We start from the raw sequence: 20,984 nt of genomic DNA, 5'->3' as shown, positions 1-20,984 counted from the left end.
ATTATACAGTACATGTGAGATTCTTAGTTAAGTTATGAGTAATAATAACTATAGTTCTTCTCCCTGTTGTGATCCACTCCTTTCGTGTGCTGGCGCCCTTGGTGGCAGGTGATTTGTGGGGCTATCGAGCGGACGCTGGGAATGGCGGACGGGCGATAAACAAAGCGCTGAAGGACAAAAGGCGCCAAGGGAGCCGGCCATAAAGAAATACTCGTTTTAAATTTCCAAGAGGAGCCAACGACATCATCCTCTGGAGATGCTCGGGAACACGAGCAGTCCGACCATCACCTCTCCCCGTGCTCCCTCCCTCCCTTTTGGATGAGTGGATTCTGTAGGTGCAAGAGCGGTGATGGAATCTCTATTTGGCCAGGCCAGTCTGGCTGTTTGGGACAAGGTGAGGGCTTTGATTCCTGCACAGACTCTGTGCTGAAAGAGCTGCTCGCCCTGACTATATGTGCGTTATTGAAGACCATCTGACTGTATGTATTTAAAGGTCGATAGTACTTATGTTGGCTATCGGCAGCCTCAATGTTTTGGTACATTCAATAGTGCCTTTGTTGCCATTTCTCAATCTGTGTGTGTGTTTGGGATGTGAGAGTTGGAGTGTTAAAGGTGTGAGTTCTCCTTGGGGATGATTATATTGCCATATTAATACACATATCAGCGTATTAATCTCTAAAAATAATATTTTTGCTTCCATTTAGTGACTTTGAAAGAACTTTGTAACAGTTTTGAAAAGTGGTTTAAAAAGGTATTACGATGATGACCTGTATTGCTATTATTATTGCCAGTTATTGTTTCTTGGTCTTTACTTGACAATTCTTCATATTCTCATAATAACCTACTGCTTGCCACCAATTTCATATTGGATATATTTAAAATATGTTATTTTTTTTAATATTGTATATTGCATCATATAGATATTTACATATATAGTGTATTTTTCTTACATTGGAAAACATTTCTTCCCAAAAATATTTTGCTTCATGCCATCTTCAAAACTGTTATTTCTTTTGCACACCCCAATATTGCTGTAATTCATACTTTTCCTGTCCATACATACATTCGACTTAACATGTTCGAATGATAACACCGTATACATGTACAGTATATGAACCCCATTGCTATATTGCTTATATTCCAATTTTCTGTTCCTACTCCAATTTTGCTTTATCCTATAACTATTAGCAGCTGCAACAACCCAATTTCACCAAAATATGGCCCCTTTTCCTTATCCCCACCCCTTTCCCTTAACACGCGCCCCCCCCCCCCCCCCCCCCCCCCCCCACACACACACACACACCCCCTAGCAAGTCTCCCTACCCACTAGTGATGCGCGGGTCACCCAGAACCCACCGGGTCCCGCGGGCTGGGCCGCCCCGCAGGCGGGCTGGGTTGGCAAATTATGAAAATATCACGGGTGCGGGCGGGGCAGGCTCAGAACATGACAAAGCAACATTATTAAATAATTTAGAGCAGTAAAAAACGCAGAGTAATAAACCTTAAAGACGTGAACTCTCTCTCACACGTAGGTACACACAATCAGACAGACTCCTGCTGCACTCTCTATAGCCTACATGGAGTAAAGAAACGCTTCAATGAGGTAGCCTATGTGCTCTCAAAACAAACATTTTGGAAGGATTATTCGCTGTAATTATTATTTGAAGTGTCCATAAAACTAATGCCACCGCAGATTTTCTGTTGTGGACTCGACTGTGACCTATTTGTCAAATTTACTGCAACGTGAGTAGGCTGTGAACAATTGAGAGCGCATGAGGTAATTAAAAGAAATCAGACAGCGAGTCTGGCCGTATCTGCAAGCCGTGTGCACACCTGCTGCTGCACTACTACGTTTAGTAGCCTACTACTGCAACATGGCCAATTGAGAGCGCATGAGGTAATTAAAAGAAATGGGGAAGAATAAGAACTGTTTCTGTAGCCTGCCTAGTCTACCTCTATACCTGCTACCTCCATTTTAAACACTGCGGTCACGCCATCCGCACTTTGGGGAAGCGTAGTCGCGCTATCTGAAGACCATGGATTAATTGAAGAAAGACCGACATGAAAGCAGCCGCACAACTCATCCAGAGCAGTAGGCTACAACTGTTGTCGCGCAGGCAGCATGTGAGTGTCTGTGTGTGTGTGTGTGTGTGTGTGAGAGAGAGAGAGGGGAGAGAGACAGAGTTATTAGCTACTTTGCACACCTTGGAAGCTCTGCTGTGCTCCTCCTGAGTCTGGAGACATATTACATTAAATTGGCCGTTGCGGGCTGCTGGGTTGGGCTGGGTTTGGAATTTTCAGATATTTTAACGGGCTGGGCGGGGCGGGCTGGCTCCTATGACGGGTTGGGTTGGGGCGGGCCTTAAAAAACCCTGACCCGCGCATCACTACTACCCACCCCTCAACTCCTGACTCTCTAAGACTTATTGTGAGTATATCCACATCGTCTTTAAACCAATGTCGGCATCCTTTTGAGTCTAGAAACCCCTTCAATATGGAATCCTTAAAAATAATCTAGTAAATCAAATTGGGGAGTGGCCAATGCGAGGGAGGGAAGGGTGTTTCCACTCACCACTTCCATCTTCTCCTCCTCCTTCTCTTTCTTTTCCTTCTCCTTCTCCTTCTTCTTGGCTTTGGCTGTGATGGAGAGAACGGCGGTGGAGACCTGCCATGCGGGGAGAGAGATGTTTCCACAATGAAAGACACCACCAGAGACACTCAGGCCTTCTAAAAACAGTGCTTAAAATGTACGAAACTAACCAACCACAAAATAGCCGCTGCTCAATGCTTTGTGCTTTCATTACATTCTCCACATGCATGTGGGATTTGTGAAATTAACCAACTGAGAAAATAAAGCAGGGACGCTAAAATAATAAACATAAGAGGCGAGAAAGCCTCACAGGGAGCATTCAAAATTATTCACAAATCGATATGAAGGGGGACAGGCTTCGACCTCAGTAAAAACCTCAGTGAAAGGAAAACAAAGCTGAACGTTTGATGCGTGTGTCGGCACCTCCTTCGGCTCTCACCTTCTCCTTCTCCTTCTCCTTGGGCACCTCCAGGGCTGGGGGGTAGGCGAAGGTGGAGGGCTTACAGTTGGAGCGGTACTGCACCTTGGGCATCTGGACAGAGAGGTAGAGGGAGGCTCAAGATACATGTTGTTATGCTGCCTGTCTGACCCATGTCTTGGCTAGGTCTAACATGTAAAAGAGGTTTTGATCTCAATGTGACTTCCTAGTTAAATAAAGGTTAATAAAGGTATATATATATATATATATATATATATAAATGGCATACATCATTTTTTTAGTTTTTAAAATGTGCTTGTTGTCATCAATTTAGACGGCAGAATTGTGTGTGACATTATCCTCAAATTCCCATATAATGACCATATGATTCCATTGAAAGGCAATGAACAATATTGAATTGACATTGAATTATCACCCAGCTCTACCTCTAACTTAACTTAACTATTTCTACCTCACTCATAGGTGAGTAGGTGGTCCTTCAATATGTCCTGAGGGCGCATCAGAATGCATTAGCATTCACACTACAAAAGATGTGTGGCCAAATGCATCACAGACCACCTCGGCCAGTGGTTTGCGTGATTGGATCACAATGCGTCTTTGGTGGTTGTTTACACTTATAGAGCTGTCCACTTGTGATCCGATCACCCAAGACACTTTCCATGACCACTGGCCATAAGGGGAGCGTGGGCAAACACAACACATTGCTTAAAGTCAGTGTAAAGAAAAAAATAAATGCATTTTGAGTTTGTCACACCACAGAAATGTGTTATTAACCACCCAGCCAAATTTGAACGAAAAATGTCGCCAAGTATATTAAAGTAGGTTTCAAAATCATGAAAAAAACAACAGCACTATTATCTGCTCTGAAACTCTGGGGGCGTGTCCGCTTAAGTGTCCCCAGAATTTAATTTGCACTGGCTTGAATGTAATTTTAATGATATAAAAGGCTTTTAAGACAACTGATAAAAGGTAATGAGCAGGATTTTCTGATGAGAAATTATTTTCTAAGCCAATGCTTCCCAATCAAGTACCCACTGTCCCTGTCCAGACAGTTGATCCAGTCAAGGGCTTAAAAGTTTGATTGGCTGAACAGTAGAATCAGATCTACCAAACAGGGCTGGAATGAAAGTATGGAGCCTTTAATTGGATCAGATGAGATAAGATGGAAGATAAGAAGAACAACAAGAAGAAGAAGATGGTAGATTGAAGAGGGTACTACTCCAGGTTTGGGTTGGAGATGTGGCAGTAGCTTAGATATGAGCAAAAGGTTGCTGGTTGAAATCCCCAGAAAGGCTGTGGAATGTGGCGGCTGCTTAGAAGAGTGCTCAGTGGTAAATTGTACCAGGCAGCTCCCTCCCTGTGTCAATTTGAACTGAGAATGAAGCAGGCTGATTCTGACAAAAAGTGTGTCCTCTGTCAACCTTCCCTGGTTAACACATTCACTGCCAACAACGTGTAAACACGTTTTCAGAATCCAGCTGTTGACTGCCAACAACGTGTAAACACGTTCTTGGCATCGATTTTTTTTTTTTAACGGGGGGTTGTGCATCTAACCCTTTTACATATCTTATATAAGTATTGGACGTGTACAACGTGTACAACCCATTCCACCGACCCACTAAGTGGTGACAGTGCTTTCCTGACTAGAGGAAGGCAAGCAAAAAGCAGTGTGACTGAAGCCATTCTCATGAAGGTGGATTGGCGAAGGCGCTTTCATTTCGCGCTGATTGCTGGCGGTGCGGGATTGCAGATTTGCATAGTGGATTGCGGGTGGGACACACTTTGAAACACGCAGCATAAATATGACCAGAATCGCAAAAGCTTCATCAAAGCCCTCAACCAAAACTCCAAGAAGCAAGCGAGTCTAACCAGACTTCCTCAAAGAGCGGCCGCACAGACAGGCTCACACCCGCACAGCAGCAGCAAAGCAAACTGGTGACAAGCGGGGACTGCCCCCTAGTCCGACACCAAATTGGAAACAAATCCCATTCTAAAAGGCTTTTAGAATGGGATTTTCAACCCATTCTTTTTTGTTTCTTTTTCGCTATAATTTAGAGTAATTTAATTTCTATTCAGAAATTTATTTGAGAGGTCGAGAGTATGAGAAAGTGCATTTGCAAAGGTAGGAAAGTGCTTGTGACATGGCGCTGCAGCCAAAAAGAACGCCCACAGGAGGGAGGAGTTGAGCAGAGGGAAGTTTACTGCTGTTATGGAGGAAATTACTGTTCAAAACTATTGTTTAGGTCTTACTGATGCCAAAAATGAATGGTTAAAGTGACAGTTCTATCGAATTTCACAAAAAGCCGTTTATCTCTGAATATTTTTTCTGACGCTAAAACCATGCTGTATTCAACTGCTAATGCTTACATAACTACTAACTCTACAAACTAACTCTTTTAGACAGAGAAAGTACACATTCTATTAGTACTTTTGAGATATTGTATGTTCACAAACTCCAAGCAGAAAATAATCCTCGGCTCTTGTAAAATGAGCCACAATCCTCAAAAAACGGCTTGGCAGAAGCTACCTACAGCAAAAAAAAACGGCTGGCAGTCAATGTGTTAAAAGTAAAAGTAAAAGTAAAAAAAAAAAAAAAAAATCCAGCCCCAGCAGCACAAGATGCTTTCTGTTTAGTGTGCCTTTTATAATCATCACAACAGTGCTCTGAACGTAAACAACTCGACCATCTCTGCAGTGCAACAAAGCAGCACTCCAGCAGCACAGTAAGTCACTTTTCATTTCCTATCACTTCATAACTCAGTCAGGGGCAGAATGGGAGAGCTGCGAGCCTTTGAAGTGGCTCCCTGGCTGTTAGTGTGTGTGTGTGTGTGTCTGTTAGTGTGTGTGTCTGTTAGTGTCTGTTAGTGTGTGTGTGTGTGTGTGTGTGTGTGTGTGTGTTAGTGTGTGTGTCTGTCTGTTAGTGTGTGTGTCTGTTAGTGTCTGTTAGTGTGTGTGTGTGTGTGTGTGTGTGTGTGTGTGTTAGTGTGTGTGTCTGTCTGTTAGTGTGTGTGTCTGTTAGTGTCTGTTAGTGTGTGTCCCTGCTGTCAGGTGCTGCTGATTCAGAGAGTAACATAAGAGGTAATTCCCAGCTAACGTCCCTCTGTTGCCCTGGGGGTCAGCGTGACATATTGGGGGGGAGGCGGCCAGGACGGCCTGTTTGTGGACAGACAGACATGGCTCCTACAAAGGCAGTGAACTAAATATTTTGCCGACCAGCCACGGCGGCACGTGCATCCTAACATTTAGCAGCCACTTTCAACATTTCACCCGTCAACTGTGTTTTTAGACAAACTTACCAGTCACAGGGAACATTTAACTCAATCTGTCTTCGCGATCATTTTCCAATCTGGTTCCTACACATTTTTCCATTTCAATATTTCAGTTTTCCCCAGGCCGTACTCTCTCAAAAAAGGGTTGAATATTTTAGTCTGCTTTCAATATGACATATGCAGCTGGGTAATATGGCTATCACAACATATAAAATCACAGTGGGTTTACAGCTTCATAACATATTGTAATCAAGATAAGATACCACTTTATTAATCCCCTTGGGGAAATTTGGGTACATCAAGACTGAACAATTTTCCCATTAATTTTGTGCAATTCTCACATTTTTTAAGACTTGGGAATATAGGAACCCTGCTCATGTACCTTGAGGTCCTTGTTGAGGCCGATGATGGCAGTGGGCGTGAAGGCCAGCGACAGGAAGTGGGAGAGGGGGAACCAGAACCAGAACTGGGTGAAGACCAGCAGGCCCACCACCGACGGCATGTGGGTGTGTCCCGTCCTGGACTGCAGGGATATGGTCACGTTACGGCCACCTGGATGGAGCACAAGGGGACAGAGAGGGCTTCAGTCTTCTGGGGAATCAACAGAAGATCTAACCGTTTCATATCGGCAAAGGCCATCACTGCAATATGACTGTCTCAAGGTTCCTACACTATCTTCCCATCTCCTTAGAAAATTTCCATACTTTTCCCAGACAACCAGTTGACAGGATTTGGAGGATGTGGTTGGTGTTCGATATGATGTACATGGATAGAGCAGGGAAATGTGAGTCCTCCGCCAAGGCCAATAGTCCAGTCTGCTCTGCACATGTGCAAGAACAACCAATATACAAGTCTGGGAAGCGGCTCCGCTCCAAAATGTAATGGGTTCATCCTTGGCCCATGCTATATATACCCTAACTACCCTTCCACCAAGTTTCATGGAAATCGGCCCAGTACTTTTTCCCCGTTATCAAATACATGACCTCCTTGGCAGAGGTAACAATGGCTCTGTGTCAATCAGGCCTCTGATTGGCTGTACTTCCTCCACTGCCTAGCTGGATAACTTATAACGTTAGCTGGAACTAATGTTACTCCCATGTGCAGAGTTACTTCATGAACGTCAAACTTGATCCACTGTAAACGTGAGTGAGCAAGTTTTAAATTAACTGTCTCTTTATTGAATGTTCCACATACTGTAGTTCATGGTACAGTACCAGTAAAAATTATTCTTGGCAGATAAATTCTCTCTTTCTTAATTAAGTGTCCCTACTTTTTAAGACAGGGTAATAAGTTAACGACTAACTAGTTAGTGACTAACTTTTCCTCCCGTCAGGTGAAAAGAACGCCCGGGACAGCTTGGCAGGGGGAACTGCTGAAGTACAATTGGGGAGAAAACAACTCGGAGACGAAGAGTCATAAGATGATGGAGTAGGAAGCGAATGAGTGTCACCACCCAGAGGAGGTCATCTTTTGGCCTAAGTCAGTCCGATCTGTCTTCAGCCACGGCCAGGATTCAAATTGCCGGGAGATGTTGGCAGGTCGGCAGAGGGATGTGTCAAACCCAGGAATCCATTGTCCACAACTTCCTGCCTTTCAGTTGAGCTCTAATAAAGAATAGGCTCTGCTCATTAGATGTGAGCTAGCACAAAGGAGATGAGATAATAGATCTATATGACACGAGCTGTGTCAACTGTTCCTAAGAGCCTGTAATAGAACTAATCCACGCCTTTTCTCAGCAGTGCTGGCAGCAGTGACACAGTGACGGTATTCATATAGAGCAGGGCTTCTCTTCTCAACCTCTTGTAACTTAAGGCCCACTTCTGACTGTTAAAACAGTTCAGCGAACACCTTCTCAGATCAATGAAAGAGTGAAAAAAATAATTGAAATGATCCATTTTAATTGGAAGTTTTTGATCTATATACTTTTTAGATATAAAAAATAAATAACTAGCTGTAATCACACTTTTTTATTTTTTATTTGTATTCATCTATTTGGTAATACCACTGGCCTCTGTGGCCCACTACACTGTGCTCTGAGGCCCACCAGGGGGCCACGACCCAGTGGTTGAGAATAGCTGATATAGTACATCAGTGGTTGTATTAGCATTAATCAGTAATGGTACAGAAAGCATATCGCCTCTTTCCTAGAACTAATTGGTTGACGACTCTAGCAGCCACTTTGGCAGGCGACCATTCATCTATGGGATAGTAGCCTAAAACATAATGAAACAAAAAAACATGCTGGGAAGGACCGGTGCCGGTGGTGACCATGACTGATGAGTTTCGGGATATACCGGCCACGGGTCTTTTCTTTTCCTTGACTTGTTTTCTGATTATAGACCACAACTGCCTGCAAAATCCATCAGAACAACTCAAAATGAATTGTCTGTTTTTACAACATAGCTGATAAACACAGCTTATCCATAGTATTAGTGTGATGTTGATCTACAAGACAGAAGTGCTTAGTATCCCACAGACATTTTGGTGAAAAGTCTGTTACTATCTCAGCTTGCATTCGTCTCTCATTCCATGTGAAGTCACAACGTGGAGCTTTGGGCTAGCTGTAACATTGTCCGGGCTTTAGCCGTTATTAGTTGCCTTCATACAGTAGGTTTGCAGGAGAAGAAACAAGGGGGAAATGTCGCTTAAACTGTGATTTTGCAATGGTGCTGATGTGAAAGAAGGAAGTGTGGAGATGTCTGTACACAGCTCGATGAGGAGACCTTAGTCTCATGTGGTCAGACCCAACGTCTTACGTCAGCACGCTTCAGCAACACAGGGTCTGAATCACAAGTCAGCACCAATAGTATCGGGGCAGAAGTCCGGCGTTCTGCGTAGATTGGTGCATCGTTTGAAATGTACCATCTACAAGTTGCGTCACGCAAATAAGGAGGTCTGTGGTTGGTCAATTCACATGCCTGTCAAGCATGTTAGGGTTAATACTCCTGTCAGTGCCCCTGACCAAGGCACTGGCAAAAGAACTGGAGTTGGTCCCCGGGCGCTGCACTGCAGGTGCCCACTGCTCCTATAGTTCTAGGAAGGTTCCTAGTAGAGGATGGGTCAAATGCAGAGGATGAATTTCCCCATGGGGATAAATAAAGGATAACTTAACTTAACATTTTGTTTTGGACTTAGGGGGCGGTCCTGAACCACTTTTTAAGAGTTGTGCAAGCAGACATATCTATCTATGGCTGGCTGCTGCGAGACCAGGGAGACCATGACACCAACACTGCTGGGGTTAGGGTTTGATTCCTGCTGGGGCCACTTGTGCCAAAAATGTATGTTTTCATAGTACGGCAAATTGCTTTGGATAAAGGAGTCCACCAAATGGCAAATTGTGTCCCATCTTTGTACGTGTCTCAGAGAGGCTGATGGAGGGGATGTGATGAGACAGGGGTCAGGGGTCAGGGGTCAAGGGCTGGGCTGTGTCAACAGACATGCCTCGGCCCTTCTGGGACCAACAGCAGGGAGGACAGGCAGAAAGGGGAAGACCAAGGGAGTGGGAGGAAGACAATGCAGGAGGCAACAGGGGGGGGACTCTGACATGTCTATGGAAAATACAAGCCAAATGTCACTGAAAACAGCAGGTTACTAAGGAGTAGCCCATCCAGCTGACAGTAACGTCCAAATCCAAAGGAAACCGGTCCAAAATGAAAATTAGCGCAGACAATAGTGGTTAAATCATGTGGTTTTCTTGCTTTGCGCCCACTCTTCTTGTCTGAGGTCACTGAAATGATGTATGACCAGGGGGTCACTCGATGCCTTAGCCGGACATCTGAAACGGCATGTACCCCATATCCCCGTCCAATAGATGTACTGGTGGCCAGGGTGAGTCACACGGCCTGCTGGGTGCTTAGGAGTCTCTTAAAGCCTTGAGATGAGGTTGAGAGCACTTGACTGGTGGCTTATCCCCCCCATCCACTGTTTTTGCCAACTCTTAGTTTGGCAGGCCAATTTTCATTCCAGGGAGTTGGTGAGGGGGGTGGAAGGAGGGGCCAGCAATGATTCCTCGAAGGTGTTATGTGACTACATCAACAAGCAGCCTGCTTGTTGTGGTGCTTTAAAAAGACCAAAGCACCAAAATACCAGAGATCAGAAAGACGAAGGCAACAGAATCGCATCGATCAGGAAGACAGAACAGAGTTTTCTTGGAACAACTGGCAGAGAAACCACAAAAGAAAAAGAAATGATGGTCCAAGAGCGAACAAGCTAATTCATGCAGCGTAAGAATGAATGAGGGAACGTCTGGAAAGAGGGAGCGAGGATGTAGATGTGGTTGAGAGAGAACGAAGACGTGGACACAGAGAGAGCGAGAGAGACAGACTGACTGTGAGAGAGAGAGAAAGAAGACGTGGACACAGAGAGAGCGAGAGAGACAGACTGACTGTGAGAGAGAGAGAAAGAAGACGTGGACACAGAGAGAGCGAGAGAGACAGACTGACTGTGAGAGAGAGAATGAAGACGTGGACACAGAGAGAGCGAGAGAGACAGACTGACTGAGAGAAAGAAGACGTAGAGAGCGAGAGAGACAGACTGACAGAGAGAAAGAAGACGTGGAGACAGAGAGAGCGAGAGAGACAGACAGAGAGAGAGAGAACGAAGACGTGGACACAGAGAGAGCGAGAGAGACAGACTGTGAGAGAGAGAAAGAAGATGTGGACACAGAGAGAGAGCGAGAGAGACATACTGACTGTGAGAGAGAGAGAACGAAGACGTGGAGACGGAGATAGCGAGAGAGACTGACTGACAGAGAGAAAGAAGACGTGGACACAGAGAGCGAGAGAGACAGAATGACAGAGAGAGAGAGAAATAAGACGTGGATATGGAGTGTGAGAGAGCGAGAGACACAGACTGGCTTTGGGGCCGAAATTCAGGGTAATGGGCACCGAGATGATGAAAGTGAGCTGTAATGGCTTCTGCCTGTCACATTAAATACAATTACCTCTTCTGCACCCCAAAAATCCCCTCACCACTTATAAGAACCAAAATACTAATACATCCACACTGCAAGGCAGGGCACGTTCAAGTCTCACATGCACTGGGCCTGCACCCAGGACGGGTTTGTGTTTGAGAGGGCCTGCCCTGCACCCAGGATGACTCCCAGGGAAAGACTGCCCTCTCGCAGATCTCTCCATCTCCATTGACAACACCACTGTACTTCCCTCCCAAACAGCTAAGAACCTTGGGGTGATCCTTGACAACCAGCTGTCTTGCTCAGCCAACATAGCTGCGACAGCACGCTCCTGTAGGTTCTCCCTCTACAACATCCGCAAAATCCGTCCCTTTCTCACAAGAGAAGCGACTCAACTCCTGGTCCAGTCACTTATCATCTCCCGCCTGGACTACTGCAACGTGCTCCTGGCTGGCCTACCTGCCGCCGACATCCGACCGCTTCAGCTCATTCAGAACGCTGCAGCCTGTCTGGTATTCAACCAACCCAAATTCTCTCATGTCACTCCCCTCTTCCAGGACCTCCACTGGCTTCCCATCTCGGCTCGCATCAAATTCAAGACACTGGTACTGGCCTACAGGGCAGTACACCAGTCAGCTCCCCTGTACCTGCAATCTATGGTCAGGTTCCAAACCTCTCACCACTCCCTTCGCTCCTCCACCAGTGCAGGTCTCCTCGCCCCTCCTTCACTACGGGGGCTCAAAAGTCGCTCATCCCGATCGCGACTCTTCTCGTCCCTGGCACCTCAATGGTGGAACGAGCTTCCACCTTCGGTCAGCACGGCTGAATCACTGCCGATCTTTCGGAAAAGACTAAAGACACACCTTTTCAGGCTCCATCTGGGCCCTTCTTGATCTAACTTCTTTCTCTCTCTTTCTAAAAAAAAAAAAAAAAAAAAACTACTAACCTAAACTTGTACCACTGTTCCTTCAGAATTTGTAGTTGTCATAGACTGTGCTCCATAGTTGATTGCTCTATTGCTGACAAAAATGTATTATTGTAAGTTGCTTTGGATAAAAGTGTCTGCCAAATGACGTAATGTAATGTAATGTAATGACATGGGTTTGTGTTTGAGAGGGCCTGCACCCAGGAGGACATGGGTTTGTGTTTGAGAGCTGTGTTTGACAGCAATATCAAATTGATATTACAGAGGGAATTATGACCGGTTTAAGTTCCTAACAGCTTGTTGTAATACATAATTAAAACTACTAATGCCAATTTTTTTTTTTTTTTCAAATCATATTTAAATTAACACATTCACTGCCAGCCGTTTTTTTTTTTACTGTAGGTAGCTTCTGCCAAAGGTTTTTTTTGAGGATTCTGGCTCATCTTACAAGAGCCGAGGATTATTTTCTGCTTGGACTTTGTGAACACAAAATATCTAAAAAGTACCGGTACTAATAGAATGTGTGCTTTCTCTGTCTAAAAGAGTTAGTTTGTAGAGTTAGTAGTTATGTAGATATTAGCCGTTGAGTACAGCATGGTTTCAGCGTCTGAGACAGAAAGCTGAGATAATCGCAGTTTTGTGAAATTCAATCAAACAGTCACTTTAACCATTTATTTTTGGCATCAGTAACACATCAGACATCTAAACAATATAGTTCTGAACAGTAATTTCCTCCATATCAGCACCCGCACCCCCTCTCCTTCAAACTCCTCCCTCCGTGGGCGTGTCTCTGGTGGCTTTCAGCAGCGTTTGTCACAAGCGAGTTTCTCCTGCCTGTCTGAGCAGCCTCCCTCCCTGGCGGCCCCCTCGTCGGCGAGTCTGGATGGGGCTTGCTCGTTTCTTGGGTTTTCGATTGAGAGCTTTGATGAAGCTTTGTGCGATTCTAGGCTTTATGCTGCGTGTTTCAAAGTGTGTTTTGCACCCGGTCTATTTTTGGAATCCCCCACCGTTGTGCGCCACCGTTGTGCACCAGCGTGAACGCGTTTTCGCCTACAGTATGAGAATGAGGCTCGTTCGTTTCTGGGTTTTCGGTTGAGCTCAGCTGGAATGAAGCTGCGTGCGATTCTGGCCTTTCTGCTGGTGTTTCAAAGTGTGTTTCACCCATAATCCATTATGCAAATTTGCAATCCCCCACCGCCAGCACCCAGCGCGAAAGCGAAAGCGTTTTCGCCCCATCCATTTTCATGAGAATGGTTTCCTCATGCTGCTGTTTTTGCTTGGCTTTCAATAGTCTGGAGAGCACTGTCGCCACTTAGTGGGTCGGTGGAATGGATTGTACACGTTCGGTGGCTCCCATATTATAATAGGAGATGTAAAAGGGTTAGATCAACGTCCCACCGTCAATTTTTTTTTTTTTTTTTTTTTGACGAGTTAACTCGTCATTGGCAGTCAACCGTTGGATTTTTTTTGACGAGTTAACTCGTCATTGGCAGTGAACGTGTTAATATACAACTATCAATTTCCTAATAATTTGAATTGTGGACCCACTCAATTACATACTTTTACATTTTCATGTGAAAATTATTGAAACAAAATTCAGCACATTTAGAGAGCTAGCATAAATTTAGTATTTATTTTCTTTATTGTTGGATATATATAGGGCTGTCAAACGATTAATTTTATTAATCGCGATTAATCTTGCGATTAACTATAGTTAATCGCAAGATTAATCGATAATTGTATCACATGTTTAAAATGCCATTATTTTGCATTTCAAAGCATTTTGAATTAGATATTAATTATTCTTACCAGTGTGTCGTGATTGGGAATCAAATGAATGCAAATAAATGTACTTTGTGATCTTGAATTTTAGATTTGGAATGTAGACAGGAGGTAACAATGTCTACAAAATATATCTAGAACCGATACTTCCGGCAGCGGCGCTGTGGAGCAGTCGAACCCCAATATTACACAGCCGAAGAAGGCTGTGTCTGAGCTAAAAACGTTGGCACTTCCATGTGAATAATGGCTCGGTATTGGAAACTGTGTATTGATAACGTGTATATCGCGTGAAGCCATTGGAGCCGTTACAGGACCCGCGCATCCGATACTCTGAAGGAAGAATGAGTGATGAGTCTCGCGCTAGCTAACTGGCCGCTAGCTACTTTTAGGTGATCGCTCGCCTCAAACTCGATGTACTTCGGTGATATTTTAATTCCGTTTTACACAAGGTGCAAACTACGGCTCTTGACTTGTCCACTGTGCCATTTGGGGAGTTTTTTTTAAGTAAAACGAGCCATTTAGAAGCGTATTGCTGTCGTTCTCTTCCATGCCTCCTGCACATGCAGGAGACAGGAAACCGAACGGCTTGACTACAAGTACGGGTGCGACGAAGGGACAAAATAGCGGCATGCGATAAAAAAATAAATAACGTGTATGGTCGGCCGCATTAACGCGCGATTAACGCGTTAACGCTGACAGCCTATATACATTATTTATATATATATATATATATATATATATATATATATATATATATATATATATAGTGAAAATTTGACAAGAAAAACTTTCAGCCCTAGTCAAAACATGTCAAAAACACTTTGGTAGAGGTGCAAATACTGCAGATAGGCTTTAGTTTGGGTAAATTGCAACACCTGATAGTGTATTTAGACAGCAGTGTGTAAACATACGAGGAGGGATTGCTGGTTTCTTTCTGGCTTTAGCACACAGGCCTCTATGTTAGCGCTAGAGAATGGTCTTCTGCGCTCGCCTGCATTTAGGGTTTGTGTATACTCGTGTGTTTGAGTGTGTGCTCTCTCTCTATGTGTGTGAGTGTGCTCTCTCTCTCTCTCTCTATGTGTGTGAGTGTGCTCTCTCTCTCTCTCTCTCTCTATGTGTGTGAGTGTGCTCTCTCTCTCTCTCTATGTGTGTGAGTGTGCTCTCTCTCTCTCTCTCTATGTGCGTCTCCCAACCAAACTCTCTGAGACCTCACACACTCAAACGCTGTATGCTCGTGTCCACAAACACAAGCGCACAGACACACAAACACAGAGGCTATGGGACAAACAGTAATCACCAGGGGGAGAGCGAGCTAAGAGCAGAGTGGAGCTAAGCCAGGGCCGCCAGGCACTAATGCACCTTAGCATGATGTGTTCCAGAGACACACAGACACACAGGGTGGTCAGCTGCAGAGCGCTCTCCTCTGTTTGAGCAGCTCAGATCACTTCAAGGCACACGCAGAAACCTCACAACCTGTGTGAGCTTCAGAGCACCTCACTTACATTACACACAGAAAAACCTCACAACCTGTGTTAGCTTCAGAGCACCTCACTTACATTACACACAGAAAAACCTCACAACCTGTGTTAGCTTCAGAGCACCTCACTTACATTACACACAGAAAAACCTCACAACCTGTGTTAGCTTCAGAGCACCTCACTTACATTACACACAGAAAAACCTCACAACCTGTGTTAGCTTCAGAGCACCTCACTTACATTACACACAGAAAAACCTCACAACCTGTGTTAGCTTCAGAGCACCTCACTTACATTACACACAGAAAAACCTCACAACCTGTGTTAGCTTCAGAGCACCTCACTTACATTACACACAGAAAAACCTCACAACCTGTGTTAGCTTCAGAGCACCTCACTTACATTACACACGGGCTAATTACGAGTTTGTGTCTTCACCTACTCTCCCGAGGAGGAAATACATGATCGCACATCTGTGGGGTGAAGGCACAGGTACGGCTGGGCAATACAGACAAAATCAAATATTACTATATTTGTGACCCACTACCACGATAATGTGATGATATTTTGGGGATTGAGTATTGGTGCTTTCAGATATTTACCCCATGAGAGAAATTTGAGAAGCAAGCATTAGTATGATAATATTTACATGGAGAATGCCACACTCAAGCCCCTGGAGGATTTTCAGGCAATTCTCCTTCCCGTTCACTTGCAAATTAGATTTCTTATTTTTTGTAATTGTTTTTATATGTGTAAATAAAGAAATGAACAAACAAACATTCACTGTTACAGTCAAATAAGTTCAGAAAACTGTACAACTGTCACAGATAATGGTAACACAGCTTTTAAGACCATGAAAAACCACATTAAAACTATTATACCACAATATTACAATAACCAAAATCCCAGAGAATCTCTAGTCTGATATCACAATATCGATATAACTCGCAGAACACGGGCAAGCAGGAGAGAACGCCTGGAACAAGTGTGGGTTCGATCTCTTGCTCAATGACACTTTGACACGGACAGAGCCCATTGAGGAGGTCAAACCTGTGTCTTTCCAGTTATGGGAGCATATCTTTAAGCACCAGGTAGGGTAACTCTATAGATGGCTTTCACGGAATTGTATGAGGCCATGGTTTACCGTGATTTTACAACAGCTAAGAGGTGTTGACGGCACGGCGAGCTTTTGAAATCTAGCTTATTTCCTGTCCGCTATTGTATTAGCAAACACTGCAACAGGAAGTAAGCTAGGGCCAATTTACAATGTTTATGTTGTCAAGTTAAAACAGTCTATAAACGGGTAGTCTCGCTAGCCAGCCTCTCTTCCCTTCCGTCAGAGAGTCTGGCACCGTAGAAACAGGCAACAGGGATCAGCCCGCCCCTGCTCTAAAGCTGCTCTCCCATTCGAGCGGCTGTTTCGGTGGCAGCAGGATATCCGCTCCCCCGCTTGCAAGCTCTCACGCTCTGTTCATTGGCTCCGACCATGTCAGTCAGAGCGGCTTCCGCTCCCATGTGTGTCGCTGTAATGCTCCCGCCGAACGCTAACTAGCTAGCGTAGAAAGCTAACGGCAGAAACCTACAGGCTAACTCGTTGCTACACGCTGAAAATGGCAAGTTTTGAAGCAAATTTGGATTGTGCAAGTTCCACCCCGAAACTATTTTCCAAGGGCACTAACGCTAAGCACCGCCCAAGACGAGGATGATTGGCTAACCCAAACAGAGCATTTTTTTCGCAATCCCACAATGGAAACCTGCGACGCCAGACTCTCTGACGGAAGGGAAGAGAGGCTGGCTAGCGAGACTAATAAACGGGTAGACAGACACTGACCTGCGTCGAGGACACCCTGTGCCAAGATGGCTCCGAACTTGGCCATGACGTCGTCATGCTTGTCGTTGATCACCTTTGAGTAAAGCTGCCTGAACTGGTTCACCTGAAACAAAGGGGGGGCGGGGGTATGTTAAAGCAGTGGTTCTCAAATGGGGGTCCGGAGACCCCCAGGAGTCCGTGGCACTTTGCAAGGGGGGCCGCAAAAAGCTTTCAGGATCTCTTTTTTTTGTGTGTGCAAAAGCTTCGTTGTTCAACGAAAACATTTTATGCTTTAAATCTAAAATGGCTCATGGATTACATTCTAATCTAACAAACCTATCAATTTAAAAGTCAAGCACGTTACCATGGGAACAAGCTTAGCCCAAAATCACAAATCAGAATGAGGGGGGGGGTCCCCGGTATATTTTCTATCTTGTAAAGGCTCCTTGGCTGAAAAACATTTGAGAACCTCTGTGAAAAAGCCCCAACCTGTAACTGCTGGTTTAACACACTCACTAGATGTGTTTCCATGTCTTGAGTCACTGGATCAAAGACATTTAAAAAATAAATAAAAAAAATAAAAGTAAGAATACTGTAAGAACATGGGATAGGCATTTAATTTCCCCCGCCCAAATTGAATAGTGACATGAAGAGTCCAATGGAGTTGTCGAAAGTAATGCTTTTTATACGTAGCCACAAAATATCTCAAAATGTAGTAACATGTCCCAAGTGATGCTCTAATCCTATTGAAAACAACACAGAAAGCCCATAACCTGATTTTTGAGTTGACGTCCTGTGAAGGAACACGAGCATCTTGGCAGTGGAAAACACTCTAGGCAGGTGTGGAGGCAGCAGGAAAGGGAAGGTACGGTTTGGCATCAAGTCTGAAACACTTCTCGTTCCTCTGCCACCATGAGTGGATCTTGGTTGGATGCACGGATAATTTAAGCAAAGTCCTATCTTGTTTCACACTGTATCCAGGGTGCAGTGGCCCTCGTCAAAAACAAATTGCTGGTGGCTTGTGCAGCTTTTTCTGTCTACAAGTTGCAAAGTTGTAAAAGTTCAACTCTGTCAAGAATTGATGTGAATGTACTTTACTGTATCTAGCAAAATAGACCACATGCCTTTGTGCTAACCAAACACTGGTTATATTCTATAGGCATCCCTCAGATCGGTGCATCTGAAAAAAATAAAAAAAAATAACTAAACGTGGAAAATGTTTTGCGGCTCTGATTTAGCTAGCATGCTAACATGATTTAAGCACCACGCACACACTTAGGATTAACATCAAGCCATACAGAATGGGGGGCGATATGAGCAGTGCTTGAGGGATGATAAAGATTTGCCAACTCTGCTTTATGCTTGAGAATGGTAAATTAGCAATAGCTCGTTAAATCTCCACAACCCCCATTTATTAATAAATCTATCAAATAGTTACAGTACAAATGGTTAAAAGACTATGCGTATATGGTTACAAACAAGCAGCCTTTCAGTCTAAGCAGGAGAAAGGTAATTTAAACTCTTGAGGGTGGTTTATACAAGCCAGTGCCACCCACCTGCAAGGATTAGTTATGCTTTTGACTTCACAAAAACTCATTCCTGGTATACTCCACTACAAATCTTCAGCGTGGCTTAATGAGCTAGTAGCTGCAATTAACGACCGAGTGTCATTTCAATCTTACAAACGGAGTGAAGAGGGTGTGTGTGAGGAAGAAAATTAGCTTGTTTACAAAACGGCTCTCTCAAATCAAGCAATCTGATTGGCTCACAGCTGTGGTATATTTAGCATATACCACAGTAAATATACCACAGTTAGAGCCACTCACTGCCCTGAACACTGTGTGAACTTCATTCAGCCTCATTTATTCGCTCTCATTATGGGAGAGTTGATAGGAAGGTGAGCTGTTTGGGTAGCAGGTCCAAACAGTGATTTAAGACTATTTTTTTTTTAAATAATAATAATAATAATAACAATAATAACAACAACAACAACAACAACAACAACAACAATAATGATTATTATTTTCATATTTCCATACTTTGTAAGCGTTTGATAAAAGCAATAGATCACTTGAGACCGTGATATATGCTTATTATACCACACCTAAGGGCGTTTTCGCCCGACGTGGCATAGAGCATACCACAGCCTGTCATGATCTATAGCTTAATGCTTCTTTGCCTACATGTGCTGCTGTGTGAAAATAAAAAGCAGAAAAGGTCCAGGTGGTGGGTGGTTGCCAACACTGCAGCAAAGTGTACATAAACAGGCTATGATGCTATGCACGCCCACACACTGGCCCACGCCATTCTCATTAACACTCACATCAAGAGTGCAGTGTACAAGTGTCAAGGCAGAGCTGGACATGACACAGACTGAGGCTTTCAAGTAAACAGTCATGGCTGTAACAGCGTTTGAAGAAACAGCTCCTCCTGCACAGTCTTGCATAGCGCCTTGAGCTTAAAGGACTGTTGCTGTGTGAAAACGTGTCTGGCGTTTCTTATCGCTCTATGACAAGGTGCGTGGGCCGCTAAGGCCGTGTGCGTGCAGTTAGGCCTGGGCTAGTCATGCTCCTCTCTTCATGACACACATTTCTTTCTTTCTTTCCTTCTGTCGTCAGAACTCTGATACTTTCTGCTTTTAGTCTAAGGCCCAATCCCAATTACTATCTTAACCCTCAATCTTAACCCTCAGACTCAAAAATGCGCACTCCCGCGAAGTGCTAGTGCTGTCCCGATTCTCACTTTGTTTAATTAAGGGTCGAGTTTGAGCGTGATACGGCCCTCAGTTTTAAGATTTTCCAGTACCACCCTTGGCGGTGAGTGCGATCCCAGAATCCCTTGCGTGTCATCAGCTAGATCCATTCAGATGGAAGATGGCGGCGAACGGAGGAAAAAAGTAGCCCGACAAAGTTAAGTATTTCCTTGTTAATAGCAATGTAAAAATTACGATAACCATTGTATTAGCTTAGTTTAATGTCATTTTATGGATTTCCGTTTTGGAATCCTAACAACAATGTTGTTGCTAACGAGTGGGTGCTAGAATGACCATGCTTTCCGACGTGAGGGCTGGCTTGACTGCAGTGTTTAACTGCAGTCAAGCCAGCCCTCGGTCATTCTAGCCCCACTTGTTTTGTGGTGCGTTGCATTACACGTAGGCTGTATCTTGATTAAAAACAACTCAACAACGACATTACCACCGAGAATTATGGCATTTCGTAACAACGTTAACAATGTTATAATATAATAATAATAATATGGCTTGACCGCACCAGCACGGCTAGTCGGCTACTGACTATCAATAGTTAGCAACAACAATTGTTGTTAGGATTCCAAAACGGAAATCCATAAAATGACATTAAACTAAGCTAATACAATGGTTATCGTAATTTCTACATCTATATTATTAAGGAAATATTTGTATGGATGCTTTTTTCCTCTCCTTTTGAATTGACAGACTGGACGAAGCTTTGGCATACTGCTGCCCCCCACAGTCTGAAGACGTATCTGCCTTTAAGGGCTGTCCCATTTTAAAGTCGCAAGATAGCCCTTAACACTTAGTTTTGAGGGCTACTAAGATTGAGGGTTGAGCTTGAGGGTTAAGATTGAGGGTTAAGAAAAGAATTGGGATTGGGCCTAAGTCTCCCCCCTTCATCTTTTCCTTCTTGACTCAGCATACGTCCTGGTGTTTGGAGGCTGAGGCATCCTTTCCCAGAGTCCCTGATACATGTTATTTCACAGAGAGTCCCAACAGGCCACCAAGACAAAATACAGGCCACTAT

General features: G+C 44.2%; 1 protein-coding gene across 1 annotated transcript in view; it reads right to left on the bottom strand.

The window, feature by feature from the left end:
- The window catches only part of psmd1 (proteasome 26S subunit, non-ATPase 1), a 96,270-nt gene that overhangs the window by 14,506 nt on the left and 60,780 nt on the right, over nucleotides 1–20,984 (bottom strand). The window contains exons 19-22 of the mRNA XM_083648151.1: nucleotides 17,227–17,329; nucleotides 6,681–6,850; nucleotides 3,030–3,122; nucleotides 2,573–2,665 (exon numbers count right to left, since the gene is read on the bottom strand). Of these exons, the coding sequence (XP_083504277.1) occupies nucleotides 2,573–2,665; nucleotides 3,030–3,122; nucleotides 6,681–6,850; nucleotides 17,227–17,329 (459 nt within the window). The remainder of the gene's footprint in view (nucleotides 1–2,572; nucleotides 2,666–3,029; nucleotides 3,123–6,680; nucleotides 6,851–17,226; nucleotides 17,330–20,984) is intronic.

The sequence above is a fragment of the Poromitra crassiceps genome (assembly GCF_964638095.1).
Source record: "Poromitra crassiceps genome assembly, chromosome: 12".
Lineage (NCBI taxonomy): Eukaryota > Metazoa > Chordata > Actinopteri > Beryciformes > Melamphaidae > Poromitra > Poromitra crassiceps.
This window is presented reverse-complemented; position numbering and strand designations above follow the sequence as displayed.